Source organism: Folsomia candida, unplaced genomic scaffold (genome assembly GCF_002217175.1).
Source record: "Folsomia candida strain VU population unplaced genomic scaffold, ASM221717v1 Fcan01_Sc001, whole genome shotgun sequence".
Lineage (NCBI taxonomy): Eukaryota > Metazoa > Arthropoda > Collembola > Entomobryomorpha > Isotomidae > Folsomia > Folsomia candida.
The window spans coordinates 24,480,720-24,506,508 of NW_019091193.1; the positions used below are offsets into that span (position 1 = coordinate 24,480,720).

Here is a 25,789-nt window from a genome sequence, read left to right on the forward strand (position 1 = left end):
GAGGACTCGTAACTTGTTTTCCATTCATACTTGGATTCATTTTTGGACATTCAAATGTATGTGGTTTCAATATCAAGAGTGAAAGTGTATATTTGTAACAATTTTTTAACAATTCAACAAGGAGAATAATAAATGCGAACTTGACACAGGTTTTTGTACATGTAATATCAAATTTGAAAGCGAAATGCGAATAACATATAGTAGTCTTAAACTTTCTTGTAGTAATAATGAATTAAGTAGATCAGTTATTAAAGCTTAGCTATTGTAGACTATTAAAGAGGATAATACAGTCAATTTTAAAGAATACTTGTTGAGGATGAGTGGTTGATTAAACTTATCATGATGATTATACTGGCATGTAGCAATACTCTTGTCGACTGGTGGATAAAGGCGGCCTTGTAAATGGACTCATCCAACCAATTGAAAATCTTCCGAACACGGCTTGAAGACTTTTCCACTTTGATTTCTTTTCCCATCGGGCTTGTTCTTTTTTCAATTGTTCAATACCCTGCAAGTCAGTCATAATTTCATTTTTTGCCTAAATGCATAGCATTATGGTGGAATTAGATTGCATTAAAACTTAAAGTTGTTACCGTTTCATCATTCCAAATAGCTTGTAATTGTGTGCCTAGCATAACTGCAAGGTTGAGAATGGGCACTTAATTAAATTGAAAACGGACAATCCTTATTTTATACAAACTTACCTGCAGTAAAAATTGCAAAGAGTAACGATTCGAAAATGAGGAATATAAGAAAGACCACTGTGGCTGGGGGAGTGTATGTAGAGCATTCTTTCCAGTCGTGTTGAATGCAAATGATGAAATGATTGATTGCCAGGAACAGAGCATGGATTGAGATCAAAGCGATGTAAATCTGAAAGGACACGACAATCATTATTCCGTTCGTATCATAATTATACCACACTTGGTCATATTTCTCTTACCGTAAACAAAACAAAGAACTTTTGATTGTTTTCTCCCACACAATTATTAACCCATGGACTAGCAAATCAGAATAAAGGTATTTAAATGTTTCACTTTAAATTGACAGAAAGTAAAATTTTATAATTTCAGCAGCAAGAGTGCCTACCAGTGATGATCCATTTTTCGTATGCACCTTGAGAAGAAAAATTGATTAGGTTTAACCTATCATTGCATGCAAAATTCTGTTGTTGCTCGAAATACCTTTGACATACAGAGCAGTGATGTGCTCTTTCTGGCTTTATACTACAACATTTTTGACACTTGTAAATAACTTGACCTTGTCGAAATCCCATTTGTTGGATCATTTCCTTCGTAGCGTTCCCTTTTGGTACAGCCCCCGGGTCAGTGAACATTGTTCTTGCGTGTGAAATTAAGGCAAGGGAGGCCAAAGCTTGCCAGATAAGACCGTTAATATTTCTATAGAGGGGATACGGACTAGGCAGAATAATTATTCGCATCACGACAAACTCAGCTGAAATTTAGAGATACGGCATGTTAGGTTATGATTGAATGGGCAAATATGTGAATATATATTCACTACTTTCCTAATTCTTATATTGTCTGTTATATATTTACGGAATATGACTACAAAACTCACCATACAGTATCAACAACCACGTCAAACTGAAAACGACAAAAAATTATGGCTGGTAGGCATAATTTAATAAAATTATTCAATAAACTTACACAGCGCATATTATACCACAAATGTCCTAAAATAAGATATATAATAAGTGGTGTTCTGACTGATAATATTTGCTACTAAATAGGTAATAATGTTTACCAGATTACCTTGACACACCACATTCTGTTATTGCAACACTTGTTGTGCACATCTCTTCCACGGTGTCGATTCATGGAGGATGTCGTCGGTTGCTGAGAAACATAATATTCATCGCTATATCGTTCATACTGACGTAGATGGTCATCCTCATCATCGTCAGATTCGTCTATTGTTATTGTTGGGTTGCTCATCAACGGTTGGCTACTACTGTTGTTTTGCTGATGTCGACCATCAAAGTCGACGTGACTCCCGGTATTGTGAACAGTGCTGAAAGGGTCAAATGTTGACAAGCCAGCATTATTTCTTTCGTAACATCTAGAAATACTAAATGACATTGTCTCTTCGTCTATTTACCTTGGGATTCTTTTGGTCGGTGTGAACATTTCGTTGTAATATTCTGCCTCCATATCGGTGATGACGATAGAATCAGAGGAAGAGGGTCATTTCATAATGAAATTTTCATTACAAATTAATCAAATACTGGCCACCTCCGTGCATTTATTACATTTCATTCCTGTGTAAGAGGAAACAAGAAAGGACATTAACTATTATGAACGGTCAGATACATTTTAAACAAATCATTGTAATAGTATTACATGTAATATACACTAATTCTACTGGTTACTTACCTAAAATTTACAGTGTCGCATCAAAATCTCCTCATGATCCGTTAATACGCGGAAAACTGCTAATATAGAACAAACATATCATAATTTTATAACAATTGTATATTGACATACAATAATAATCAATCACTAATTAACCACATTACAAGAAACTTTCTTTATTATTAAAGTCACCTTCTGTTCTGAGTTCTGAGTCACAGACTGTGAGAGAACTTCTGTAGCTATTTTTTTTTTGACTAATGGTGGACAATTTGATACATGAATTTGTATAGTGTATGATTGACGGTGGGGAGACAATTATCGAACATCATTTCAATTAATTAACTAATTGACCAACCACTTAACCTTGTCTATTATTTTCACATCGTCGTTTTGAGGGAAATTGAGAAGCCCGTGTCTCGTCTCGTGTGGCTCCACGTAAACACTTCACAAAAATCTCTCATTCATATCATTTCATCGTCCATCAGCCTGATCAGCCGGTTCATCTCTCAACTTTCTTGAAATAATTTTGTGTGGTGATTGGGCATTTTTGTTCATCTTTCTTCAAGGTCTGGGGGAGCAATCTTTGATCAGCTAGTGCTCCTTCGTATTATACAATAACTTTAGAAAACCCGTTCCTGTGGTGGACAGAAAATGGTGGTTATTGTGAGTCGCCCTGATCCAATCTTGTGTTTTATCTTCAGTTAACAGTGTTGGTTTGGTATTAATGTTGAGGCTTTATCACTATTAATTGACGTGTTTTGATTTCAGACACAAAAGAAGGGAAAGGAGGGGACGAAGGGTGCCAAGCAGATCGTGGAGGAGAATAAATCCACCCTTTCATTCTACAGGAACATGTTCCTGGGAGGTCTATTTGCTCAACTGTTTGGAACGTTTGCCTTCTTTGGGGGAGCATCGGGCTGGGACTACGTAAGCTCAACAATTAGTGTCACTCTGATTTCATAATTACAGCAATTTCTTTTTTCGCAGTTTTTCGTAGTATTCGGGATCATCATCAATACAGCTTGTTACCAATTCATGGTGTTCATGTCGAAGCCAACGCTGTCGGAGTCGGGAGCGGTGGTCGACTCGGGAGTTGATCTTAACATGCCGGCGGGGGTGGCAGAGTGAGTCAAATTATATAACGTATTATGAAATGAAATGCAATTCTAATTTGATGAATTTTTACGTTAGGCATGTGAAGGATGTTCTCATTTTGACTTGCGGATGCCAAGTACTGTCTTTACTCTCGAGATACTGTTGGTTCTTGTGGTTGCTGGTCAGGAGGACTTACTTTAGTAATATTTTAAAATGTGTCATAACTCGATTGTTTTTATTATTGTAGGTGCCGTTACGCGGATTTTACTACGTTTGGTCGAAACTAATTGCACCTTGGATTTTTGCCCCAGCGCCGGAAACTAATACTGCTGGAGACGAAAAAAAGCAAAGAAAAATGGATCGTAGAATGAGAAGATGATTTTACTTAATCTCGATAACAAATTAATATAACTGTATAACCTATTTATCCTCATTACAAATAATTCCAATATTATTAATAGCTTCTAAATTACAATGAATGTACACAACACCGTTAAAAACTTTTATCTGAAATGTTGATTAAATATTTACTCCTCTGCGACGAAATTTACGGGAAATAAATAAGCCTTTATTTATTTTTGAGACTCGCCATGTGTGCTCATAATCAATTGTTATAGATAGGTCATGTTATTTACAAAAATCTTGTAAGGGGCCGAATGGTGATCTCGGACGCCTATCCGGATCAAGTAAAGGTTTTCCCAACCCACCAACATCGGGTTTTTCCTCTACTCCCCAAGCCAACTAAGTGTATTTCATAGTTTATCAATGTTTATGTTAATAACGTTTAATAAATAACTGCAATACTTTCTATCATATTGTTATAGATTAAAACTCTTACAAGATTGTTATGCCCGTTTCTTGGTCGGATAACTCGTGAACTAAACGACATACGCACTTGTATAACAAGGAATACATGCTTATAAAACGAATGATGTAGGTTACAAGGTCGGCGGTTTGTCACAGGTAATCATTTTCTTAAACTAGAACGACATATGACCCGGTGGACGAGGTTCAAGTGTTGAAAACACGTTAGAAGTATCAACGCTAACAGATTTTCGACAGGGAAGACTAATATGATTTAATCATGGGTAAGTTTTTAGTTTTACTCTGGTTACCTTCATTGCCGGGGTGTAACGCTACAAGGTGTAACCCTCGGACCTGTCTAATACCTCCCGTATGGTACCCTAAATCTCTGAAATGCATGAGCTATGGTCAAACCTAATTCATTGTAATTTAAATTCATACGGTTTATTTCACGATTGCTTGACTTTTAGTGCCTAGTTACCCTTAACGGTTGCGACAAATGGCCGAGTTACAAATAAAATAATTATTTTAAAAATAGTTGGTGTAAAAGTCCCTTACAAATACACCAACTACTTTGACCTTTAATAACTTTTGAACGGGCAGACATAGAGACTTAATTCTTAAAGATGAAATCATCGTAATTTTTAGCTTGATTTTTTAAGCTAAAAATTTCGAGGGTACTATTTCGAAGATTGAACTTGAAATCTCCAGTGTGCAGCCCGAGTCAAGCTCGCTGTTATCGGTCAAACCGACCATTTTGCATAGAATTTTATTGTACCAAATACATTTTACTAATGCACTTTACGCCTGTTTTTTGTCAAATAAACAATGCGTATTATGCATTGGTGAAAATTTTAACTAAATATAGGTTTTTAGCCTGAATCAGGGCTTATGTACCCGTTATGTCCGTCTGTCCGTCTTGCGATAACTGTCGTAAAACTAATCGTAGCAATATAAATTAAAATAGGAAAAATTTTCCGAGTTTATTAAGTTCGTGTTTTGTAATGGTTTATATACCAAAAATAAATCACAAAATTATATGCATATCGTTCATTACGAGTCCTGCTCTCAGAATAATGCCATCTTACAAGGCTCTGCAAAATTGTTGCCTTTTTAGCCTAAGTCAGTTCTTATGGAACCATCATGTCCTTCCGGAACACGATAGCCAAAATGGCTGAACCGATTTAGCTGAAATTTTCAGAACGGGTGAGACCGTAGAGCTTGATCCATACAGATTTTTCAAAAATATGTCACTCCACAAGTTTAAATGCATTTGGTACATTACAATTTCATGGAAAATGGTTGGTTTGACCGACAACCACAGAGTCTGACTCGGGCTCACTGGAGATTTCAAGCTTAATTTTCGAAATAGTACTCTCGAGATTTTTAGCTTAAAAAATCAATCAAAAAATTACGATGATTTCATCCTCAAGAATTAAGTCTCTATGTCTGCCGATTCAAAAGTTATTAAGGGTCAAAGTAGTTGGAGACTCAAACGCCCTTTTTGAACCAACGATTTTAAAATGAATTTTTAATTTGTAACTCGACCATTTGTCGCAACCGTTAAGGGAGACTAACGTTACCTAGATACTTAAAGTCAAGCAATCGTGGGTTTATTTTTAGTTATTGATGGATTTATTATTAGCTTTGAATGTCATGGGTCCTAATAATGCAAACAAATTATGTTGAACTGGCAAAAAATAATAATTTACAAAATAATCGACTCCCAAAAATTTCAAATTTTTCAGAAAAGTTGCTCGTATTGTGCATCGGAATCGGATAGATTGACATCAGAATGTTGGGAGACAACGCCGGGATCAACGACCTGAACCAGTTGAACATTTTACCTTCTTCTCATGGATCTGGGGATCTCAAGTCCCCGTCGGAAACTGCGCCCTCGAAAAGGATTCCAAAACCTAGAAATGTGTTCACCTTGTCCAGTACGGCTCCACTTCTCTCGCAGGAAAATGTGGCCAAGTTGGAGCAGATAAATAATGCTGCTAAACAATACAACATTGGAGGTAACCACGACCAGGATAAGAGCAATCATGTCGACGAGGGGGAGGTGGTGGTGGTGGTGCAAGAACTGGACTCTGCTTCCTCTGATGATTCATCTGCCACATCCAGCCGCACTACAAAACTGAACAAGAACAATGCACATCATAGTTCGATGGAAAACCTTTTCAAGCCCAAAAACCACAGATCTAGCTGGTCTGGCAACATGTCTGGCAACACCAGTGGCGGAGGCAATGCTCGCCGGAAACGGTCAAACGTAATAAATTAACTGATTATTAGCACATCTTAATCTTAATAGTCTTAATTAAAATGAGATCATGATAACCCGACTAACTTAAAATTACAGTGTTCTCGATCCGATAGCGATCGCGAAATGGTGGAGCGACTCACGGAAGAGAATATGATGCTGATTGCGGATGTCGAGAAAATTCGTCGCAAAAAGTTGCTCTTCAAAATTGCAGGGTATTTTTCACTCGCAGCATTCCGGTCTCAACGACTTGCTTTGGAGGAGGTTCGTGTTGTAAAGGATGCAAAAACGATGGGGGCAGCTGCCCGAATGATTCTGCACAATCTGCTTCTCAACTCGTGGAGAAATAATAATAAGGAGCTCAAGTCGGTGTTGGAGGACAATGCACAGCTCAATAAGACTGTACGAATATATGCATTTTAATTCCATAAATTGTCATTATAATATAAAAATTCTCGTCACATTAAGTTGGACAACTTGACTCTACAACTTCGAGTTGTGCGACATATTCAAACTCTGGAAAAGGACAAGTTGGTTGAGAAGGGGGCAGAAATGGTTCGCATGAAGGCAGAAGTTAAACGGTTGGAGGAAGAGAATGAAACAAAACGGAACGTAATTTTCATAAACTAACTTTTTCGCTACGGTCTGAAGAATGAATTATAAACAATTCGAAATATTTAAATATTTTTAGTCCATGGACAAAATAGAGAATGAATTTAACTCCTTGCAAGGCAAAGTTCAGAACTTGGACGAACTCAACAAATTGTACACCAAAGATGCCGTCGTGCTAAAGGAAACTATTAAAGCATTGGAACAATCGCTAGACTCGGAAAGGATAAAGTCAGGAACAGTTTGCCGAGACAATGCGAATTTCAAGCAGGAGGTGGGTATAAAGGAGAACTGAGAAATGCATTAAAACATTTTCTTAAAAAAATTGTAGAAGAGACGACTCCAAGAACAACTATCCGATGTGTCACGACAAAGTCATCATTGGCAAGAGAGAGCCAGGTCGTTTGAGTCTGAGGCATGGGCCCTAAAGATGGATTTGGATATGAAGGACACACAAATAAATGACGTTCGCATCCTCCACGAGTCTCTACGAACTGAGAAGGCAGAACTAGCCAGGTATACAGAAATAACATTCATGCATATAAATAAATAAATAAATTGATCTTTCATAGACGACAAAATTACGACTGTCTTTTGACAGTATTATCAACCATGTATGTCTTTGTCTACTGTATTTAGTGAGAAAGAAGCCCTTGCGGCACAACTCAAAGAATTATCGGACAAACTGGACCAATCTGACAATGATCGCGAGGAGTTGTCCAAGAAAATTGGACAGATCAAGGCTCAAGTTAATGACCAAGTAGGGCGCGTAGCTGAGCTTCAAGTTTCTTTAGAGGCAACAAAGTATGCAATAGATACATATATAATTCTGATCATAATCTTCTTGTAAATGGTTCGCGTCCATTATTTCTGATCTGTCGTGTATGCACAGGAAACAACATTCTACGACGGAGAAGGAGTTGTTGAAATATCAAGTGAAGAATGCGAAGCGTCGAAGAGAGTGGGCAAACGCTCTCTACTTTTTGGTAAACCCATTCGACGCTTTTCGACGATCACTTATGGGACCACCGGAGAGGGTCCAGCAATTTTACCGAAATCAAGCACCAAAATGAACATATACATATTTATTTACCTATCCACTTTATTAATAAGAAAAAGAAGGATCGAGTGATAACAAAGTGCAACAATTATTAGAGTATTAAAAGTAAAATGTGTACAAAAAAGGTACAATATATTAAATAGTGAAATTACGAGAGTATACATGCATAATGTACTTTTAAATTTATTAAATGCTTACACCATAATATTGATGGCAATGCATAACAAGATCTTTGTTGTACAATCAGTCTGAACCCGATAACATTATTTAAATGCATATAAATAAATAGTTATAATCCAAGCCCCCAGTTAAGGAACATATTCAGGCGGACTTATGTCGGTACTTTCACTCTCTGTTCCATTCGTTGTCTTCATCATACGAATCGCTGCCGCGTATGTGGGAGGAGCTAGAAAAATTCACATGTTGAATGTTGTGCAATTTTTCGCATTATTGTGACGACATACAAAGACGGTCAACTAATGAGGTAAGTTTGTGTCTTACGTGTTTCCAAGGGAGGATAAATTGGGAAAAGATTGTCCAACTCTGGTGCTGGATCTTCAGGCTGGACTCGCCTCCTCTGTTCCTCAATGTCCTCATCCTCCCAACTTAGAAGCGTTCTCGAGGTCATCAAGGCCATCTGAACTTCGCAACACAACGGTTCCTCCAGCGGGATCCCTCCGATGACGAGCGGTATCCTGAAGCGAGGTTGTTGCTCGTCCTGATCTGATCCGCTGCTGTTGAGGGCAGAAAGTGTCAAAGAGACCTAGTGTACATTACACATGTCTATAATTACCGATTTATGTTAAAATTATACACTCATCGATAAACTCCTCTGGTGCACTTACATTGAGAAAGTAGGACACGCACACAATCCCAGTGCTGTCACACTCTGGAGGCGTGGAGTTGCAAAAACTTGGAATTCTTATAGAATCCTTCCAGACTGAAGCAGTCGCGTCCCTTTGCAATCTTTGAATTCGTATCACAGCGGAATCACCCGTTTTCTGGGCCACGTTTGTTACTAGATATTTAGCTTGTCCGTTCTTGAAATAGGAAATCTCCTGCATGTATTGAAGGCAAACAGTTATCAATAATTCCTACCAATTATTTTGACTACTTATCTTAAGATGGGCTAGAGGGGCTTAAGATGGGTTATGTAAAGAGAGGTAGATAAACGAGCAAACGAACCTCATCCAAGTTGAGGGTTATACCACGAAAAATCTTTTTCTGAACCCAGCCGTTATTTTCAGCTGGACTTTCTATCCTCACAGCACAGTTGAAGTTGAGGTCTTCCCCGGGGATGAAGCACTTCCTGTTGAGCACGAGTCGGAGGATAATATTTCCCCCCAAAGGAAAGGTCTGTCCGTCACAAGCGAGTCGGACATGGAACTCCTCCGCACTTGCGATGTCCAGAGGCAGGTTGTTGGATTTAGCAATAAATCTCCATATTTAATATGATATTTAGTTTCATGTATGTATTTTGGAAAATGAGTAATTTTACATGGAAAAAGTGAGACTCCGAACGGGCGTCTCAAATTGGTAAAAAAGGAGCGTTTTTTGTGTGAATGCGCAGTTGAGTTGACGAAGGACAAAGAACTGGTCGTGTCATTCACAGTTTAGAGAGAATTAATATATTTAGTTTGAAATTATTCTCTAATTAATTGCTTTTGTGTAAATAAATTGGTGTGTAAAGAAGAGTAAAGCCAAAGAGTATCTCTTTCTCAGTTTATTTTGCATTCAAGTATAGTTTTTTTGACCAACGGGTCTTGTTTTTAAGACCAGACACTTAAGCTCTACGGTTCTCAATCAGAGTTACGCTTGGGACGGGTAGTCGCAAGGACCGAGCTCAAACATTTTGGAGGTCCCACCGAGACATCGTGGAGCAGTAGTGGAGTCAACCCGTTGGCGTTGGATATCACCAAAGAATTGCCTCGTTGAGGACCCCACCCTGAGTGTTCGGGGGTCGAGCAGGTGATATTAATTTTGATTATATTTGGGAATAAACAACCGGAGAAGTCCAGTTGCGGCCGATTGTGGATTCGATCCAGCCCAGGACAAGGACTTGAATATTTGTTTATCTTGCCTCTTTGAGGGCTCCATTCCGTGCATACGGGAGCTATTGAGGTTGAAGTGTTCCAAGGAGAAATTTGAAAAGAACACTATTTAATTGTATTATCTTTTGTTGGGTTCCATATTCGAGGTCGACATGGAGAGAGCTAAGAAGTCGAGGACGCCGATGCGGGCTGCAGTTACGAAACTTTGCACCGAAATCGAGAAAGAAGTGACAAAGGAGGACAGCGCCGACGACGACCTGCTTCAGGCTTACGTCAATCGACTGGACGATTTAAAACAGAAGATAGCGGCCATCGATCAAGAGATTTCTGGTTTACTTTTGGATGCAGATGCAACTGAGGCGGAGATACAGACGGAACAAGATTCAAAAGAAGAGTACACTTTGAAAATGGAAGTGGCAAAAGTGAAAGCGCTCCGTTATATAAACTCCGACCTACTGTCATCCAGTTCGGGCAGCGAAATTAAAAAGAAAACGTATAAGCTGCCGAAGACGGAAATTAAGAAGTTCGATGGTGAAATTACAGAATGGCTAGGCTGGTGGGCGCAGTTTGAGAAAATTCACGACGACGACGAGCTTCACGACAGCGATAAATTTCAGTACCTGGTCCAAGCAATGGTCCCAGGTTCAAGGGCAGAAGCTTTAGTGCGTGTTTACCCTCAGTCAGCAGCAAATTATCCCAAAGTCATAAGTGCTCTGAAAGAACGATTTGGGAAAGAAACTGTTTTGAAACGAGTGTACATTCGAGAGTTGATAAAGATGATTATCAACAGTTCACGGGAGAAAGTGAAGATTTCCTGGATTTTTGACAAATTGGAAGCTCAGATAAAAGCTTTGGAATCCCTAGGAATCACACCCGATTATATGAATGTTACATTGTTCCCCATGGTCGAGTCAATATTACCAGAGGAAACATTGATGGCGTGGCAGCGGAGTGCAAACTTTGGCAAGGATGGAAAATCAGAAAACCCTCCCAGAACGGAATTCGATTATTTAATGGCCTTTCTCAAACAAGAAGTGGAGAATGAAGGTCAGCGTTTATTGGCGCAAGCGGGATTCGACGTTGGAGGGAAGAGTGCCAAAGGGAAGAAAGAAAAGCAAACTTGGAAAAATAAATTTGCCGAAGAAGACGTCCCCACATCAGCAACTTTGTACGTTAACCAGGGGGGAGCAAAGGCGAAATCGGCCGAGTGCATTTTCTGTTCGAAAACAAACCATGCCAGCCACGATTGTTTCAAAGCGGCGAAGATGACCATGGAGGAGAAGAAGCATAAAATAGTTGATGGTCATTGTTGCTATGTTTGCTTGAAAAAAGGCCATCAGTCTAAGAAATGCAAGTCATCAGTGAAGTGTGTAGTGTGCAATCAGAGACATTACGCAATTATGTGCCAAGAAGGTCAGAAGAACCGGACGACTGAGTCGCATCAAGACGGCGTGGAAGAGATTGTGCAAGGAGTTCACACCATGTCCGTGACCCCAGCAATGACCAGCTGTAATTCGAGCACAAAGAAGAATAAAGTTATTCTTTTGAAGACTCTCCGTGTCAAAGTTCATGGTGCAAACGGAGAGCAGCAACAAGTACGTGTGGTCTTCGATACCGGTAGCCAGAGAAGCTATGTCAAGACGTCACTTGTTAAGAAATTGAATTGTCCAGTCCTTGAGAAGCTGACCCTGCAAAATAGTCTGTTCGGAGGATATAAAACAGAAAGCAAAGTCCGATTCAGTTATAAAGTGAAAGCGCAGGGAATTCAGTGCAAAGAGAGAAAGGATTTGGAATTAATTAATGAAGATGTCATTTGTTCATCGTGTCCAGCCATTCCTTATGGAAATTGGATTGAGGAACTGGCACGAAAACGGATCTACTTGACAGACACTGATGGAGGCTCGGAAGAAATAGAAATCCTCATTGGTGCAGATCAGTACGAGAAACTAATGACAGGTCAGAGATACAAGTTAAGATGTGGACTCGTCGCGGCGGAGTCAGTTTTTGGATGGACTTTGTGTGGTGAATTGAACCAGGGTCAGTCGACTTTTGCTGCAACAGTCATATCAATGATGACGTGTGAAGAAAGATCTCTTCCACAATTATGGAATTTAGAAACAATAGGAATAAAGGATACGGCAGAGCAGATTTCCCAGGAGGAACGTGATATCGAAGTAAAGAAAGCCTTTCAACAACAAATAACCAGAGATGAGGAGGGCCGATACGTCGTTCGCTTACCGTGGGTCACTGAAGAATTGTTCTTGCCGTCAAATAGGATCGTGGCAGAGAAGAGACTCGTAAATGCAACAAAGAAATTGGATAGTCAAAACGAGTTCAAAAGCTGCGATACAATTTTTAACGAGTGAGAAAAGGAAGGAATTATAGGAGTTGTCGGAAAAGAAAATGACAACGATGGACATTTCCTGCCCCACCGCCCAGTTTTCAAACCGGATAGCCTCACCACACCCGTGAGACCAGTCTTCGACGCCTCGTGCAGAGTTGGGAAGAGTCCGTCCCTGAATCATTGTTTGGAAAAGGGTCCCAATCTGCTGGAACTGATTCCCTCCATTTTAATCCGATTTCGTGAAAGAAGAGTTGGAGTACTCTCAGATATTCGGAAGGCATTCCAAATGGTGGGAGTGGCTGATGAAGACCAGAAGTTTCAAAAGTTTCTTTGGTGGGAGGACAAGAGTAAGAAGACCGTGAAAACTTATTTACATAAGAGGGTAGTTTTCGGGTTAAATTGCAGTCCGTTCATTTTGGCTGCTGTTTTGGATCATCATCTCGAATTAAAAGCAAAAGAGGAGAAGATGATTTGTGATTTGTTGAAGAAGTCGCTCTACGTGGACAATTGCGTCATGTCGGTGAACTCGTCAGAGGAATACTTCATTTTCAAGAACAAATCGACAGCAATTTTGGCGGATGCAAAAATGGAATTACGACAATGGGAGTCCAATGTGGAAGTCGTCTCTGAAAGTATGAGAACAAAAGTACTCGGACTCAACTGGGACAAAGAAGAGGACACATTATATTGCCAGTTGCCAACAGAATTATCAGTCGAAGTGGTGACAAAGAGAAGTGTTCTTTCTTTGATTTCCCAGATATTTGACCCCATCGGTTTCACCTGTCCAGCAGTGCTCCAGCCCAAGTTAATGTTACAGGATTCATGGGTGGAGGAATTGGGATGGGATGAAAAGTGGGATTCACCAAGTTCCGAAAAATATCAAAAATGGATTTCGGAAGTTAAGGAACTTGGCAAAATTCACATCCCCAGGCTAGCATTTGGAGGAGGACTGGGGGAAGTTTTCAGATCCATTGTTTTTGTGACGCCAGTAAAAGCGCATACGCCGCGGTAGTCTTTGCGAGAGTGGAGATCAAAGGAAGAGTATCAGTCCATCTCGTCGTGGCGAAATCAAGATTGGCACCATTGGATAAGAAGAAATCGAGAAAGGTGACCATTCCGAGGCTAGAGTTACTTGGCTGTCTGATTGGATCTCGTCTTACCAAGACCGTTATAGATTCTCTGACCCTGGAAGTGAACCAGATCTTTCTGTGGAGTGACTCGACCACGGCGCTGGCGTGGATTCGTAGAGCAGAAGATTGGGGCACGTTCGTAGGAAACAGATCAAGAGAAATCAATTGTCTCACAAAATCGAATCAGTGGAGACATGTGCCAGGCCACATCAACCCAGCAGATCTCCCATCCAGAGGGTGTTCGCCAGCAGAACTATTGGAGTCAAGATGGTGGGAGGGACCTAGGTGGTTGTATGAGAGTTACGAGGCCTGGCCAAGTTGTGAAGATGAGGAGGTGGACGAACCGGAAGTTGCGGAAGAAAAGAGGAAGACAGAGATCGTCATGACCGCAGCAGTGATCCACCAAGAACCTCGATTTTCAAATTATATGAAAAATGTGCGCGTTGCAGCTTGGATGCGAAGATTTATCGACAACACGACGAAGAAAAAAGAAGATCGACTCATCAGTTCGTGTTTGAGTTTCAAGGAGATTAAGGCAGGAGAAAGGGATCTTATTTACGCCATCCAACAAAGTCATTATGGTGCCCAACCTGAAGTTAAGAATTTACATGTTGAGCTGAAGGAGGACCGACTTTGGCACGTCAGAACAAGGCTGACCTACCGAGATGACACCGAGCTATTCAGAAGTCCCATCCTGATTCCAAAAGAAGATCCGATTACGAAACAACTGATTGAGTATGTTCATCATGCCCACTGTCACGCCGGTGCTCAATTTGTTTTAGGCAAATTACGAGAGAAGTACTGGATTGTACAAGGTCGAAGGGCAGTGAGCTCAGTGATCCACAAGTGTGTCACGTGTCGGCGTCACTCTATGAAAGCGATGCTGTGTGAACCAGCTCCGTTACCAGTGAGTAGAATCGACACAAGCTACGCGTTCCAGACGACGGGGGTCGATTTGGCAGGACCTATAATTCTGAAAGGAGGAAAGAAGGCCTGGATCGTCCTCTACACTTGTGCGGTGTACCGGGGCGTCTATCTGGACGTGATAGAGTCACTCAGTTCGGATGAGTTTCTCGATTCGTTGGAGAAATTTGCTTGTGTGATGGGTCGTCCCAATCTAATCATCAGCGATAACGGGACGAACTTCGTTGGAGCCAATAACTTGATGAAGAAGTTGGATTGGACTCGCTTAGAGAAGAATCTGAATTTGAAGAGGATTATGTGGACATACAATCCAGCCACTGCAGCGTGGTGGGGTGGATGGTGGGAGCGTCTTGTGAGGACCGTCAAGGATTTATTGAGGAAGATGATCGGATCAGCCAAGTTAACCATGAAAGAATTGGAGAAATGTCTGGCGTCAGTCTCCTACACAATTAATAACCGACCGTTGACGACTCTTACGGAAGACTGTGAGGATTTAATTCCGCTCACACCTGCTATGTTCATGAAGGATCTACCTATTTCCGGCTTACCAGAAAGAGATGAGATTACAAGTAAGGATCTCATTCATGCTTACCAGAAGATTGTCAACTTAAAGAAGGCATTGAGGGACCGGTTTCGAAAGGAGTATCTTGGCCAGCTTGTGCAAATGAAGAATAACAAGAATTCTCCCAAACCGGAAGTTGGCGACGTCGTTCTTGTGGGATACGACAATAAGAAGCGGTTCGAGTGGCCACTAGGGAAGATTTTGGAATTGTGTCCGGGGAAAGATGGAAAAGTTCGGGTAGTGAAGGTGAAGACGGCTACAGGAATTTTGACTCGTCCCCTTCAGCGACTTTATCCCTTGGAAATTCATAGTCCCAAGTCCGTCATCGTTCCAGCAAACGTGATCAAATTGGCGAAAGCAGCACATACAAGTCATGATCAATTAGAAGAAAGTGCTGAGACCTGCAACATTAAAACCCGTTCTGGCAGAATGGTCAAGAAGCCAAGCAAATACGGGAAGTGGAATTATTAGTTGTTAGGTTGTATATAAATTCTTTTAATTATTTGTATTATTAAAAGAGGTGGGAGAAATGTTGGATTTAGCAATAAATCTCCATATTTAATATGATATTTAGTTTCATGTATGTATTTTGGAAAATGAGTAATTTTACATGGAAAAAGTGAGACTCCGAACGGGCGTCTCAAATTGGTAAAAAAGGAGCGTTTTTTGTGTGAATGCGCAGTTGAGTTGACGAAGGACAAAGAACTGGTCGTGTCATTCACAGTTTAGAGAGAATTAATATATTTAGTTTGAAATTATTCTCTAATTAATTGCTTTTGTGTAAATAAATTGGTGTGTAAAGAAGAGTAAAGCCAAAGAGTATCTCTTTCTCAGTTTATTTTGCATTCAAGTATAGTTTTTTTGACCAACGGGTCTTGTTTTTAAGACCAGACACTTAAGCTCTACGGTTCTCAATCAGAGTTACGCTTGGGACGGGTAGTCGCAAGGACCGAGCTCAAACACAGGTGGTTGAGGTCGACGCTGTTGTGGATCCCAATTGGAACTGGGGCACTAGTGACTACTTCATCCTCAGCACAACCATGACGCTGTTTCACTCCAATCTTTACCACAAAATGGTAGTTGACACACCCAGATCGCCACTTAAAGCTTGAGATGAGGCCGAAGGGTAGGGTCCAATTTATGGGGAACCGTTCCACTCCTGAGGGCAATATTTTATTCAGCTGAATGGATTTTGTCTCACTGTATACTGGAAATGGTTGGTGGTTATCTGTCCCGAAGTTTCCTTGACCGAGCAGGATTAGCTCCATTTCTGAAAGTCTGAAGTCTGAAAGTCCGAGACGATTTGAAGAATTTACAAATTATACTAAATATTTAGTAAGATATGTACATACTTGAAATATTTGTGGCAGATTTTGTGCATACTTTCACAGTTCCTTGCACAGTTTCCGAAGGGAAATATATTTTCGACTTTTCCTTTAATATGATTTCACACTTGGTACGACCCATTTTCAGGTTTATCCGTTATGCAAGTACAATATGCTGTGTATTATGCTACACTATGTACAATATGCTGTCTTCACACAATTAACAATTAATTGGTGGCTCCCCAATCAATACACATCTGGGGATGCATCCGGATGGACTATGGTACGGTTAAGTACGTACACTTTCACTTGGCTACCCGGGTAGAGAGATGCTTGATAATATGACATGACTAATCCTAAGTTTGAACTGATCTCATGTTCAGCGGAGGAGGATGTTATTTTTTAGTCCATATTCATTAGTGGTTGGCTTTGACGCATTGCCCAGACAGTACTGACGCAATAGGATGATTTACGTTTATGTAAGAGAAGTGTGTACCGTACCGTTTATCTCATTTCTGGACCACTATCATGTGTCATTCTATCATGTTTCACAATTAGATACATTTCTGAGGAGACAACGTAATTTCATGTTCTAGTTTTATTTGATAACTGTTAGGCAAGTACTTATCTCATTTTCGATAATATTCTCAAATTGTACTGAGGAATCCTCAGTGAGGATGAGTGCGACAGAATATGACCAAATTACCTGGCCCATATGATACATACATACATACATATATTTCCTTCATTCTTAAATATTTATTTTTGCCCATAGTACATGCATTTATGTGACAATACACAACATGTTCAGAGTGATAGCAAGATGATTTTGACTAAACACAAGAGATAGGGAGATGCAAAATGTAGCTGCCTATTACAATTCACTCCACGGAAACATACCAAAGAGCCTGAATTTACTAGATCTGCATGATTATTTTGATCTCGTGCAGGATTTTTACACTAAATCGAAGGCACATATGTAGCAGGAAAGCTGGACAAAAATGAATTTTAGTATTGACTCGGGGGATCAAATCTCTCCAGCACCGCAAGAGTCATCCCCTGCTTTCGTAAGCCATCTCATGAGCATGGCCGATTCCATTTCATCCATTGTTCCAAGTGGTTTTGGTAGTTTTGGAGGTGCGTGGATTAATAGAGAGAAATTAATGATTCATATTTCTCGTAATATGAATTTTGTACTCATTAAAATGTGTACTCATAGGTAATCGGGTGTCAGGGAAGGAAGTGTTTTTCTGTTCGGACGTGCAGCTGTACTTTATCTCCCCACCAGAGGAACAGAGGACAATCAGCCCCCTACCATTCCAACTCGTCACACTGAGAATTGTCATGTTAAACCCGAACAACCAAGTCGGTGGCCAACCTCCAGCCTATATCGATGCTGAAAGCTGGTTCTACCCTCTGATCCCTCTCCAGTCCCCCGTACTTAGGACGACCCAGGGTCACTATATCTTCCCAGATGTGACCTCTAATGCTTCAGGTGTGAAAACAATAGGCATTTATGTGTATGTACTTTATATGTAGTTACTCCTCATTCAGCATGGGCCTGTGTGCATACATAAAAAAATAGTAAGCATGCGAAAATGGCTTTTCTCTTTTTTGCAGGAGGTAGTGTGGGAATCATTCTCCCAAGTTCCGTGACTCCAGAAATTCGTCACACTTTTGAAACACTGCTCCTCACTTTATGCGGACTGACAAATTTTCCTTCTGAAGAAACGACAAATATTTCAGAGTTATTTCGAAGGGATGCAAATTCTACTACTATGAATATTGTGACCACAATTACAGACGGGATGGTGGCTGGTATGCATATTGACTGATGTGTACATAGTGTAAATATTAATCTAACTATGCACTTCAGTTGCCGAAATCGCATCAGAAGGAATTTCGGAGGGTACGACGAAAACAGTTCAGCTGTTAAGTGAGGGGGTGAATTATGAAAAAATGCAGCTGCCGCAGTCAGTCGACCCCGTCATAATCCCTCCAGCAGTGAAGGAGACTGTTGAAAGTGTGATGGAGTACACGGGGAAAGTCGTGGCGCTCAGTAGCGTTGTTGGTTGGTGATTAATGCTCATAAATCTATTTGCTCTAAATACAGTCTCTAATTCTGGCTGTTGGTCGTAAAACAATATCCCTGGTCGTCGTTTTTAAGAATTTTTGAGCAGTTGCTAAGAAATGGTGCATTATTTAGAGGAATAATTTACTGGAATTAGATCGCTTTCAACGTCAGTTTCTCGCCGGTAATTTTTTAGCCTGAGTCAGGGCTTAAGGAACCGTCATAATTTCCGTCCGTCCATCCGTCCCAAAACACGATAGAGCCAAAACGACTGAACCGATTGACTTGAAATTTTTACCATATGCATATTGGACAAAGTTAGGAAACGAGTTTGAAGATTGGCGAAATCGGTCAAGTGGTTGACCACTGGGGGTTATCGGAGTGGTCAGAGACTAAGTCCCTGGCTCGGGCTATATGGGGTCTGCACTGTAAATTATGTAAATTCAAGGAAATTATTCCTCTAAATTTTGCACCATTTCTTAGCAACTGCTCAAAAATTCTTAAAAATGACGACCAGGGATATTGTTTTACGACCAACAGCCAGAATTATAATTTAAAGTCTCAAAAGTGGAAGAGGCTACGGCGATTCTGACCACGTATTTGGCCTCCTGTGTTCAGTCCTCTGCTACCTCAACGCTTTCAGTTCTGTCGGGGAAGAGTGAACTGGAGTCAGCCCAGTGCGTGAACAAAGTTCTTGAAGTGACCGGAAGCGTCATGAACGGAATCGGTACAATATATTCTGGTTTACGTCAGTCTGGAAAAGTACTCGTCGACGCAATTGCAAATAACACGGTTCAACTTGTGGAGCACTGGTAATTAAGCGATGGTGACTTCTACTAGTAGGCAGTTGTTGAAATATGCGTTGTACAATAATGCATACAGTTATGGACCTGAGGCTGGTGAGATTGCAGATAAAGCTGCAACAGCCGTGACGAATGTGACCACGCTTGGACTTCTCCACTCCACCACCATTGAGCCCGACAAGGTTGCTTCACGGGTGGCAAAGGACACCGGAAAAGCCCTCCTGAATCAGACTCCAGCCACCTTCAACCCGCAAGACAACGAGCGTCAATAGTGTCGACATTGGTCGTTCAGCCACAAACTGCAGTGAATTATATCGCACATGTATTGGTGTCCCCCTTGTTAAACAAAATGTACATTACCATTGAGAGAATAATGCCCATCTAATAGAATCGTGCTATATACAGATATATTTGCGAGCAATTTTATGTCATCATCCTTCGTGCATAAAGTTTTTATATTATTAGGGCATCGAGCTTGGCGTGATTCGATTTAATATGCAATTTCGAAACTCTTGAAACTAATAGTAAGCACATTATTTTATTACAATGTGTACATGAAAAACGATGAAGCTATATAATACATACGTATGTACTGTAATAGTACTCCTGTTGTACAACAAATGTATACGCATATTGTGAGATAATGGAAAATGCAAGAGTTGCTGAGCTTCTGGCCGCTTATTTAGATTGCAGCAGCAAATTCCAATTGTTATTGTTGATGGGGATTGGAAATGGGTTGTAACGACGTGAATGGCTTCAACTATTGCCGGACAACCACCATACACATTTTAATAATAACTGCTCTGTAGTGGTCCCTTCTTTCCTGATGTGGTGTTTATTTCTGCAAGTCACTCAACTGCAGGATGAAGATTGGCAGCCTGATGATATTTCAAGATTGATCTTACATGTCACATTTTTTCTCATATTGTGATGCAATAAAGTTGCATGTGCTTCTCTATACATACATATGCACTTAATATATGTAGCTATGCTCATGTAACATGAGTCATGTTGTGGGTTAATGAGAGTTGTGCGACGCCGCTCGGTCCATGTATTCCTTAAAATAGTATTACAATACTAATTATTTTTTAACTCGACTAATTGACTCTGATTTAAGGTAAAAAATATGTAAATGGATCATTGCTGTGATTGACCATCATCACATGAAAATTGCATCTCGATGATTTCTGGGTGCAAAGGGATCATTGATTGTTTGAGCGATTGTTCATGTATGCACACACATTTGTTGGCGATATGTTTAAGAAGTAAAGTTATACGAGTTGTCGCTCTTGGCCCACTTCAAGTCCCTGCTTTGTTGGATAGATACTTATGTCATACGTATGTAGCTAGATGGACGATCGGTTTATGCTGTCAACAACATCTTCCCTCTGTCTGTGGTTGTTGCCCTTCTCCTGTTTTGCCTCTTCTCGTCACATAATTTTCCTCGTCTCTGGGCATAAATAACGTCTTTACGTTAACCCAAGTGGAAGTGCCCAAGGGATTGATGTTCGGAAGCAGAGTAGAAGTTGCGGTGGTTATAAAATGCGGATCTACAAAAATGGGAAACTTCCATGGGTGACATGGATCTGCCTGTTCAGTTATACCTTCACCGTGGTCCACACAGGTCAGAAGACTACCAATTTCTCTAAATTGTTTTCATATATTTACATATCGTTAATGAAAATCGTGTGTTCAATAATCTGCAGTTCCATTCCATGATTTTATTTCCAATTTGTCGGACCAAGTGAATGAAATAAAACGAGCATTTATTAACATTGGTAATCCGTCCGTGCGCAGTTCTCGCAGTTCTACGTTCGACATTGCCTCACCGCTTTTGACGGACCGATTTGTATCCAGAAATCCGAATAATATACGGTTTCGTTTGTATGATGAACGATTGTAAGTTGACCATGGGAAGTTGGAAGGAGATAATGTTACTTTTGCAATGAAATCACAATGGTGAATTAAGTCGTTATGTAATTAATTGTTACTAAATACAATTCTTCTGTCGAATGAATGCGTGCACAGAAGTCCAGACGCCTACAAGGAACTCAGGATCGGAGAGGTCGACCTGTTCAGCACTATCCGGAAGACCAAGCCGGTGAAGGTGCTGGTGCATGGATTCAACCACAACGGCACGGAAGGGTCGGGATCATTCCCTGAAGACGCAAAAAATGGTTTGCAAAACTTACAACACTTGTCACCCCTGCTTCAAATAATTTACCTGCATCTCTTTCCACCTTTGTGCTTATTGATGATAAAAAGCGTATTTGGAGACCACGGACAACAACGTGATCATCGTGGATTGGGGGGATTTGGCGAAACCTCGAGCATCGGGGCTGAGTATTGACGTCTTTTATCCGATTGTGGTCTCATCAAATGTGCCGCGCGTGGGGGAGGAGATTGGGAAGCTACTGGTCTTTATGCTGGAAAAGGAAGTGATTGATCATCCCGACCAAGTTCATATAATCGGCTTTAGTTTGGGCGCACATGTTGCGGGGGTCGCTGGGATGTATTTCAAACAAATCACAGATCGGTTCATTGGGAGAATTACAGGTAATCTATTATCCGAATATTTGACCAACTCAATTCTTATCTACCTGGCTCGTTAACCGACACCATTTTGCATTTGCAGGTCTTGATCCGGCCAGTCCAATGTTTGAGCATGCTTCCGAAATTGAACGCCTGGATAAAACGGATGCGGATTTTGTGGATGTGATCCATTCGAGTAGATTGGGCTTGCAGGACAGAATTGGCCATGTTGACTTTTACGGTATGTAAAGTTGACTACAACTAAATTTAATTCAATTGATTTATTTTTGTAACTATTTACAGTGAATGGTGGACGATTTCAAGTTGACTGCTACAATTTAAATGATCGAAATCCAAGACAAATATTCTCAGACTTTACTAGAGCAATCATGGGTTAGTAACAAACATTTGCTGCACAAACATGCACAATATCTTGCACAAAATATGTCCATCTTCCGTATGAACAACCATTTCTGCACCAATCCAATTGACTATCCAATTAACAAATTGTAGGGTCTTGTGGTCACAGCCGAGCCCCGCTGTACTACATTCATTCCATAAAATCCGGACCAGGGTCAATCATGGGGTGTGGGTGCAGCAGTTGGAGGGAATATCTGGCTACTTGCAGGAAGAAGTGCAAGGGCACCGCAGATTTTGGCGAATTCTGTCCAGCCACGTAAATAAAACAATCTAAACCATGCTTTTATAACATGTGTATCTACATTTTTTTCTATTTTTTATACAGTTCTCGAGGAGTCTTCTTTCTACAAATATCTGTCGAGGATGTTACCAAGACTTGAATTAGATATGTGCAAAATAATGTTACATGCGTGCGGACGACCTTGCGACAAGTACAATGAAATAAGAAATAGGCTTAATTTAAGGAAAATAAAGTGATTTACATTTACATAGATTAACATTCAGATATTGTGGTCTCAGGCAATGCGAGTGATCTATTATTACATTTAGCACTGTCGTTACTGGGTACATTGGGACTTGGGAGTAATTAAGGATGAGTGGATGGATGTGGACTTGACCAATCATTCCAAAATCCAAATCAGGATTTCAAAGAACTTGTTTCTGCATGCATGCCGTAAAATGAGCACGACATAATTTTACTGCTCATTGCATAATCACGTAATATGCAGTTTTACTTCTTGTTTGCTTACTCTCATCATTCCACAGGCTAAATATTGAAAGTATTGGATAGTATATATATGGTGACTAGCAGTAAGTGCATTTCTCTCACTTTGGGTAGGTTAGGTTGTGTTGCAGGTACGTTTAATGAGTCAAGGATGATAAATATTGTATGTGTCTACAAACAAGGAAAAAGTAAGTGTGATTCTGTCTTTGCTATCATCCAACACCATCCAATCCATGCAGACAATAAAATTTTCCAAAGCATGCTACACCAATTAATCGATGCATGGTATTCGTAACGTTTACTAAGATACATAGCTCATTTTTGTTACAAATTGAAAAATGGTAAGAACGTGCTAACCTGTTGAATTAATCGAGATAGGCACGCACCATGCATGCAAGAATTCACTCATTAAAATACAAGTGAAGAGTTCGCACATGCAAGAAAATGCATTTTACTGGTCACTGCCTTCCTATCAAGTTTTGTTCTGGATTTTTGCTCTGTTTCCTTACCTGGACTATTGTAAATCCACCCTCGTGTCAGGGTGAAATTGGTGGGGGCAGATTTCTCATAAATCTATTTGCAGGTGAGCCAAATTGAACATATCTTTAAACTGTGCAAATTGTTGTAAAGTCGTGTTTCATCGATTTTGCGCCAAAATAGACTTTGCAGAAGTACTCCAACGCATCCCACAAAGTTCTGTGAAGCGATTGGTGATTCCGGTGCTAACTCGAACTCAGAATGAATTAATTTCTAATCGGGAATTTGGAACGTCAAACGCCATCCTCTTGTCAAATAACTTGAGAGATATCCGTTTCTTGGTGTACAACAATCACAGGTTGGTGGTGCATGTAATGCATTGGATATTTTCATATGCTTTTCGTGAAAATTCTTCGTTTTGGGCCCCCTTAGAAATCCCAACTCATTCTTCGAACTGGATCTCGATAAACCTAGCACAATCCCCAGTTTACGATATGTTGGTGGTGCAAAAGTGAAAATCCTCATTCACGGCTACAACTTTGAAGATACAGATAAATTTCCCAGCGAAACCAAAGATGGTGAGGATATTACAACAATTATTTCTTTATGACCATATAATTCCACCGACCACACCACAATATGATTATTTCGAATATTAGTATTTTGATTTAGTATTTTTACTTGATTCAAATTGATTGGACTACTGTACGATAATGAAGAATTGATGTCAAACGCTTACTACTGATTACTTTAACCCCGTAATAACTAATGAACTATAATTACACAACTGCAGCCTACCTCTATACTACGAATCATCCTGTGATATGGGTGGACTGGAGAACGCTGGCCACGCCCAACTTTCTGTCCCCACATGCCCTGTATCCATCCGTGGCAGACAACGTGCCACGGGTCGGACTTCGTGTGTTCCATCTTATCGAATTTCTTCTCCAAAATGAGATTATAAGCCATCCGAGAGATGTACATTTTGTGGGCCATTCTCTGGGTGCTCATATTGCTGGCTGGGCTGGCAAACTTTTGTTCCAAAAACATGGAGTTCTGGTTGGGAGGATTACAGGTTAGGATGCAAATAAGTACATTTTCGAACAAATGTTCTGTCTGACCGATAAAATTATGATCAAGGTTTGGACCCAGCTGGACCTCTGTTTCGAAGTCTAGGACGCAACTTGATTTTGGATAGAAGCGATGCTGACTTTGTAGATATCGTGCATTCCAGTCTCACCGGAATAGCATCCCCCCTGGGACACGTTGATTTTTACCGTGCGCATTCTTGATTACATTTTCATGTTTATATCTCTGTCATAGATCGTTGTGTACGGATGGATTGCAAATTGCACGTTCATGATCATTTTTTCAGCGAATGGTGGTCAAGTTCATCCCCACTGTCTTAGAAGTCTGAATCGAACGGCTCGTATTGGTAACTATTATTAAGGAAACTGATTTTACAATTGATTAAATGTTGTGCGTATGTAATAATAATTGATATTTATTTATCCAAACCATAGGCCGTTTCATTTCATGTAACCACAACTCTGCGTACGACTATTTTAGGACGTCGATCGTTCACCGCAATATAATCGCATGTGGGTGCAATTCGTATCAAGAATTTCGCCAATCCTGTGGCGAAATATGTGCCGAGAATGCTATTTTGGGGGAGTTTGTTTCCCATCAGTATGTAGGCTCGTGTTATTAAAATCATTCGATATGCTGCCTAATATTCTTATTAATTACTTGTTTACCTATCTTAGGGCACGTGGGAAATATTTTCTGGATTACGATCTTGATATGTAAACGAGCTTATATTGATTTAGCAACAAAGGTCTCTTTGTGTGCAATCATTATGTGGAAGAGGTTTACATTGATTGACGTAAGATTGATTTTCATTGCCGTCAAATAACGAGCTGGGCTGGATTCATGCGATGTTTTGACTGACACAATGTATCAACGGAAATTATGGGAGTTATTTTGCATTCGGAAATGTAATTCACACGAAAACCAATAAATGATTATCACGATCGCCAAGACATATTCATCTCATAAGGTTTATGACATAAGTAATGTGAGAATTTATGTGACGCACCGCCGCAAGAGGAATAAAACGCTACTGAATTAATTAATTGGATTAATTACGTATAAGGAAAAAGAGCCAGAGATTGTAGAAATTGAACAGCATCCACCCATATAAATTGCTCTGGAAAGCGT

The 25,789-nt window shown here is 40.2% G+C and overlaps 9 protein-coding genes and 1 long non-coding RNA gene across 12 annotated transcripts; 8 read left to right on the top strand and 2 right to left on the bottom strand.

Moving 5' to 3' along the window:
- Positions 1-43: 43 nt before the first annotated feature.
- LOC110857909 (palmitoyltransferase ZDHHC3) lies at positions 44-2,762 on the bottom strand. Of its 2 annotated transcripts, none has more exons than XM_022106531.2 (12): positions 2,568-2,762; positions 2,397-2,452; positions 2,122-2,281; positions 1,776-2,034; positions 1,671-1,696; positions 1,582-1,607; positions 1,185-1,455; positions 1,090-1,116; positions 944-1,001; positions 705-873; positions 594-637; positions 44-508 (listed from the first exon to the last, which is right to left on the bottom strand). In XM_022106531.2, the coding sequence occupies exons 3-12, from the start codon at positions 2,172-2,174 to the stop codon at positions 347-349; spliced, it is 1,095 nt and encodes a 364-aa protein (XP_021962223.1). In that variant the 5' UTR covers positions 2,175-2,281; positions 2,397-2,452; positions 2,568-2,762; the 3' UTR covers positions 44-346. The 2 variants fall into 2 exon arrangements, with proteins under 2 accessions (XP_021962223.1, XP_021962217.1); XM_022106525.2 differs by having other exon boundaries at positions 2,397-2,455.
- A 44-nt stretch (positions 2,763-2,806) lies between these two features.
- On the top strand, positions 2,807-4,054 carry LOC110857924 (transmembrane protein 208). Its single transcript, XM_022106537.2, has 5 exons — positions 2,807-3,038; positions 3,144-3,302; positions 3,363-3,499; positions 3,567-3,651; positions 3,718-4,054. Exons 1-5 carry the CDS (start codon positions 3,027-3,029, stop codon positions 3,847-3,849), a joined length of 525 nt encoding a protein of 174 aa, XP_021962229.1. The 5' UTR covers positions 2,807-3,026; the 3' UTR covers positions 3,850-4,054.
- Positions 4,055-6,037: 1,983 nt separating this feature from the next.
- On the top strand, positions 6,038-6,960 carry LOC118439417. Its single transcript, XM_035860734.1, has 2 exons — positions 6,038-6,546; positions 6,637-6,960. The coding sequence occupies exons 1-2, from the start codon at positions 6,070-6,072 to the stop codon at positions 6,958-6,960; spliced, it is 801 nt and encodes a 266-aa protein (XP_035716627.1). The 5' UTR covers positions 6,038-6,069.
- A 98-nt stretch (positions 6,961-7,058) lies between these two features.
- LOC118438475 (rho-associated protein kinase 1-like) lies at positions 7,059-8,240 on the top strand. Its single transcript, XM_035858838.1, has 5 exons — positions 7,059-7,149; positions 7,229-7,420; positions 7,478-7,662; positions 7,786-7,950; positions 8,039-8,240. The coding sequence occupies exons 1-5, from the start codon at positions 7,090-7,092 to the stop codon at positions 8,217-8,219; spliced, it is 783 nt and encodes a 260-aa protein (XP_035714731.1). The 5' UTR covers positions 7,059-7,089; the 3' UTR covers positions 8,220-8,240.
- Positions 8,241-10,409: 2,169 nt separating this feature from the next.
- Positions 10,410-12,623, top strand: LOC110844996. Its single transcript, XM_022091356.1, has one exon. The coding sequence runs from the start codon at positions 10,410-10,412 to the stop codon at positions 12,621-12,623; it is 2,214 nt and encodes a 737-aa protein (XP_021947048.1).
- A 264-nt stretch (positions 12,624-12,887) lies between these two features.
- On the top strand, positions 12,888-15,688 carry LOC110845007. The gene is made up of 2 exons (XM_022091367.1): positions 12,888-13,531; positions 13,591-15,688. The coding sequence occupies exons 1-2, from the start codon at positions 12,888-12,890 to the stop codon at positions 15,686-15,688; spliced, it is 2,742 nt and encodes a 913-aa protein (XP_021947059.1).
- A 336-nt stretch (positions 15,689-16,024) lies between these two features.
- LOC110859176 lies at positions 16,025-16,887 on the bottom strand. Its single transcript, XR_004836830.1, has 2 exons — positions 16,570-16,887; positions 16,025-16,502 (listed from the first exon to the last, which is right to left on the bottom strand). It is a non-coding gene; the product is annotated as an uncharacterized LOC110859176 (long non-coding RNA).
- Positions 16,888-17,231: 344 nt separating this feature from the next.
- On the top strand, positions 17,232-19,822 carry LOC110845018 (spartin). Its single transcript, XM_035858831.1, has 5 exons — positions 17,232-17,679; positions 17,762-18,037; positions 18,163-18,360; positions 18,419-18,613; positions 19,154-19,822. The coding sequence occupies exons 1-5, from the start codon at positions 17,544-17,546 to the stop codon at positions 19,168-19,170; spliced, it is 822 nt and encodes a 273-aa protein (XP_035714724.1). The 5' UTR covers positions 17,232-17,543; the 3' UTR covers positions 19,171-19,822.
- A 953-nt stretch (positions 19,823-20,775) lies between these two features.
- On the top strand, positions 20,776-22,873 carry LOC110862542 (pancreatic triacylglycerol lipase). The gene is made up of 8 exons (XM_022111753.2): positions 20,776-21,040; positions 21,123-21,315; positions 21,445-21,593; positions 21,682-21,972; positions 22,052-22,189; positions 22,252-22,341; positions 22,462-22,624; positions 22,694-22,873. The coding sequence occupies exons 1-8, from the start codon at positions 20,959-20,961 to the stop codon at positions 22,746-22,748; spliced, it is 1,161 nt and encodes a 386-aa protein (XP_021967445.1). The 5' UTR covers positions 20,776-20,958; the 3' UTR covers positions 22,749-22,873.
- A 95-nt stretch (positions 22,874-22,968) lies between these two features.
- On the top strand, positions 22,969-25,613 carry LOC110863363 (pancreatic lipase-related protein 2). Of its 2 annotated transcripts, none has more exons than XM_035858817.1 (8): positions 22,969-23,675; positions 23,753-23,927; positions 24,002-24,147; positions 24,363-24,644; positions 24,710-24,847; positions 24,945-25,004; positions 25,093-25,262; positions 25,336-25,613. In XM_035858817.1, the coding sequence occupies exons 1-8, from the start codon at positions 23,537-23,539 to the stop codon at positions 25,369-25,371; spliced, it is 1,146 nt and encodes a 381-aa protein (XP_035714710.1). In that variant the 5' UTR covers positions 22,969-23,536; the 3' UTR covers positions 25,372-25,613. The 2 variants fall into 2 exon arrangements, with proteins under 2 accessions (XP_035714710.1, XP_021968344.1); XM_022112652.2 differs by having other exon boundaries at positions 25,093-25,258.
- The last annotated feature ends 176 nt before the right edge of the window (positions 25,614-25,789 follow it).

Excerpts from the sequence above, each read along its gene's own strand:
- LOC110844996 (XM_022091356.1), top strand. The coding sequence starts at position 10,410 with ATGGAGAGAGCTAAGAAGTCGAGGACGCCGATGCGGGCTGCAGTTACG.
- LOC110863363 (XM_022112652.2), top strand. The coding sequence starts at position 23,537 with ATGCATTTTACTGGTCACTGCCTTCCTATCAAGTTTTGTTCTGGATTT. Across the intron at positions 23,676-23,752 it reads TCTCATAAATCTATTTGCAG|ACTTTGCAGAAGTACTCCAA; the intron begins GTGAGCCAAATT and ends GCGCCAAAATAG. Across the intron at positions 24,645-24,709 it reads TCTGGTTGGGAGGATTACAG|GTTTGGACCCAGCTGGACCT; the intron begins GTTAGGATGCAA and ends ATTATGATCAAG.
- LOC110845018 (XM_035858831.1), top strand. The coding sequence starts at position 17,544 with ATGAATTTTAGTATTGACTCGGGGGATCAAATCTCTCCAGCACCGCAA. Across the intron at positions 17,680-17,761 it reads TGGTTTTGGTAGTTTTGGAG|GTAATCGGGTGTCAGGGAAG; the intron begins GTGCGTGGATTA and ends GTGTACTCATAG. Across the intron at positions 18,361-18,418 it reads TACAGACGGGATGGTGGCTG|TTGCCGAAATCGCATCAGAA; the intron begins GTATGCATATTG and ends TATGCACTTCAG.
- LOC110857909 (XM_022106531.2), bottom strand. The coding sequence starts at position 2,174 with ATGGAGGCAGAATATTACAACGAAATGTTCACACCGACCAAAAGAATC. Across the intron at positions 1,456-1,581 it reads GTGGTTGTTGATACTGTATG|CTGAGTTTGTCGTGATGCGA; the intron begins GTGAGTTTTGTA and ends TCTAAATTTCAG. Across the intron at positions 1,117-1,184 it reads CACTGCTCTGTATGTCAAAG|GTGCATACGAAAAATGGATC; the intron begins GTATTTCGAGCA and ends TTTCTTCTCAAG.
- LOC118439417 (XM_035860734.1), top strand. The coding sequence starts at position 6,070 with ATGTTGGGAGACAACGCCGGGATCAACGACCTGAACCAGTTGAACATT. Across the intron at positions 6,547-6,636 it reads CTCGCCGGAAACGGTCAAAC|TGTTCTCGATCCGATAGCGA; the intron begins GTAATAAATTAA and ends TTAAAATTACAG.
- LOC110845007 (XM_022091367.1), top strand. The coding sequence starts at position 12,888 with ATGGTGGGAGTGGCTGATGAAGACCAGAAGTTTCAAAAGTTTCTTTGG. Across the intron at positions 13,532-13,590 it reads GGCAAAATTCACATCCCCAG|TAAAAGCGCATACGCCGCGG; the intron begins GCTAGCATTTGG and ends TTGTGACGCCAG.
- LOC118438475 (XM_035858838.1), top strand. The coding sequence starts at position 7,090 with ATGGTTCGCATGAAGGCAGAAGTTAAACGGTTGGAGGAAGAGAATGAA. Across the intron at positions 7,421-7,477 it reads ATGCGAATTTCAAGCAGGAG|AAGAGACGACTCCAAGAACA; the intron begins GTGGGTATAAAG and ends AAAAAATTGTAG. Across the intron at positions 7,951-8,038 it reads GTTTCTTTAGAGGCAACAAA|GAAACAACATTCTACGACGG; the intron begins GTATGCAATAGA and ends GTGTATGCACAG.
- LOC110857924 (XM_022106537.2), top strand. Across the intron at positions 3,303-3,362 it reads GAGCATCGGGCTGGGACTAC|TTTTTCGTAGTATTCGGGAT; the intron begins GTAAGCTCAACA and ends CTTTTTTCGCAG. Across the intron at positions 3,500-3,566 it reads ATGCCGGCGGGGGTGGCAGA|GCATGTGAAGGATGTTCTCA; the intron begins GTGAGTCAAATT and ends TTTTTACGTTAG.
- LOC110862542 (XM_022111753.2), top strand. The coding sequence starts at position 20,959 with ATGCGGATCTACAAAAATGGGAAACTTCCATGGGTGACATGGATCTGC. Across the intron at positions 21,594-21,681 it reads CCCTGAAGACGCAAAAAATG|CGTATTTGGAGACCACGGAC; the intron begins GTTTGCAAAACT and ends GATGATAAAAAG. Across the intron at positions 22,190-22,251 it reads TGGCCATGTTGACTTTTACG|TGAATGGTGGACGATTTCAA; the intron begins GTATGTAAAGTT and ends AACTATTTACAG.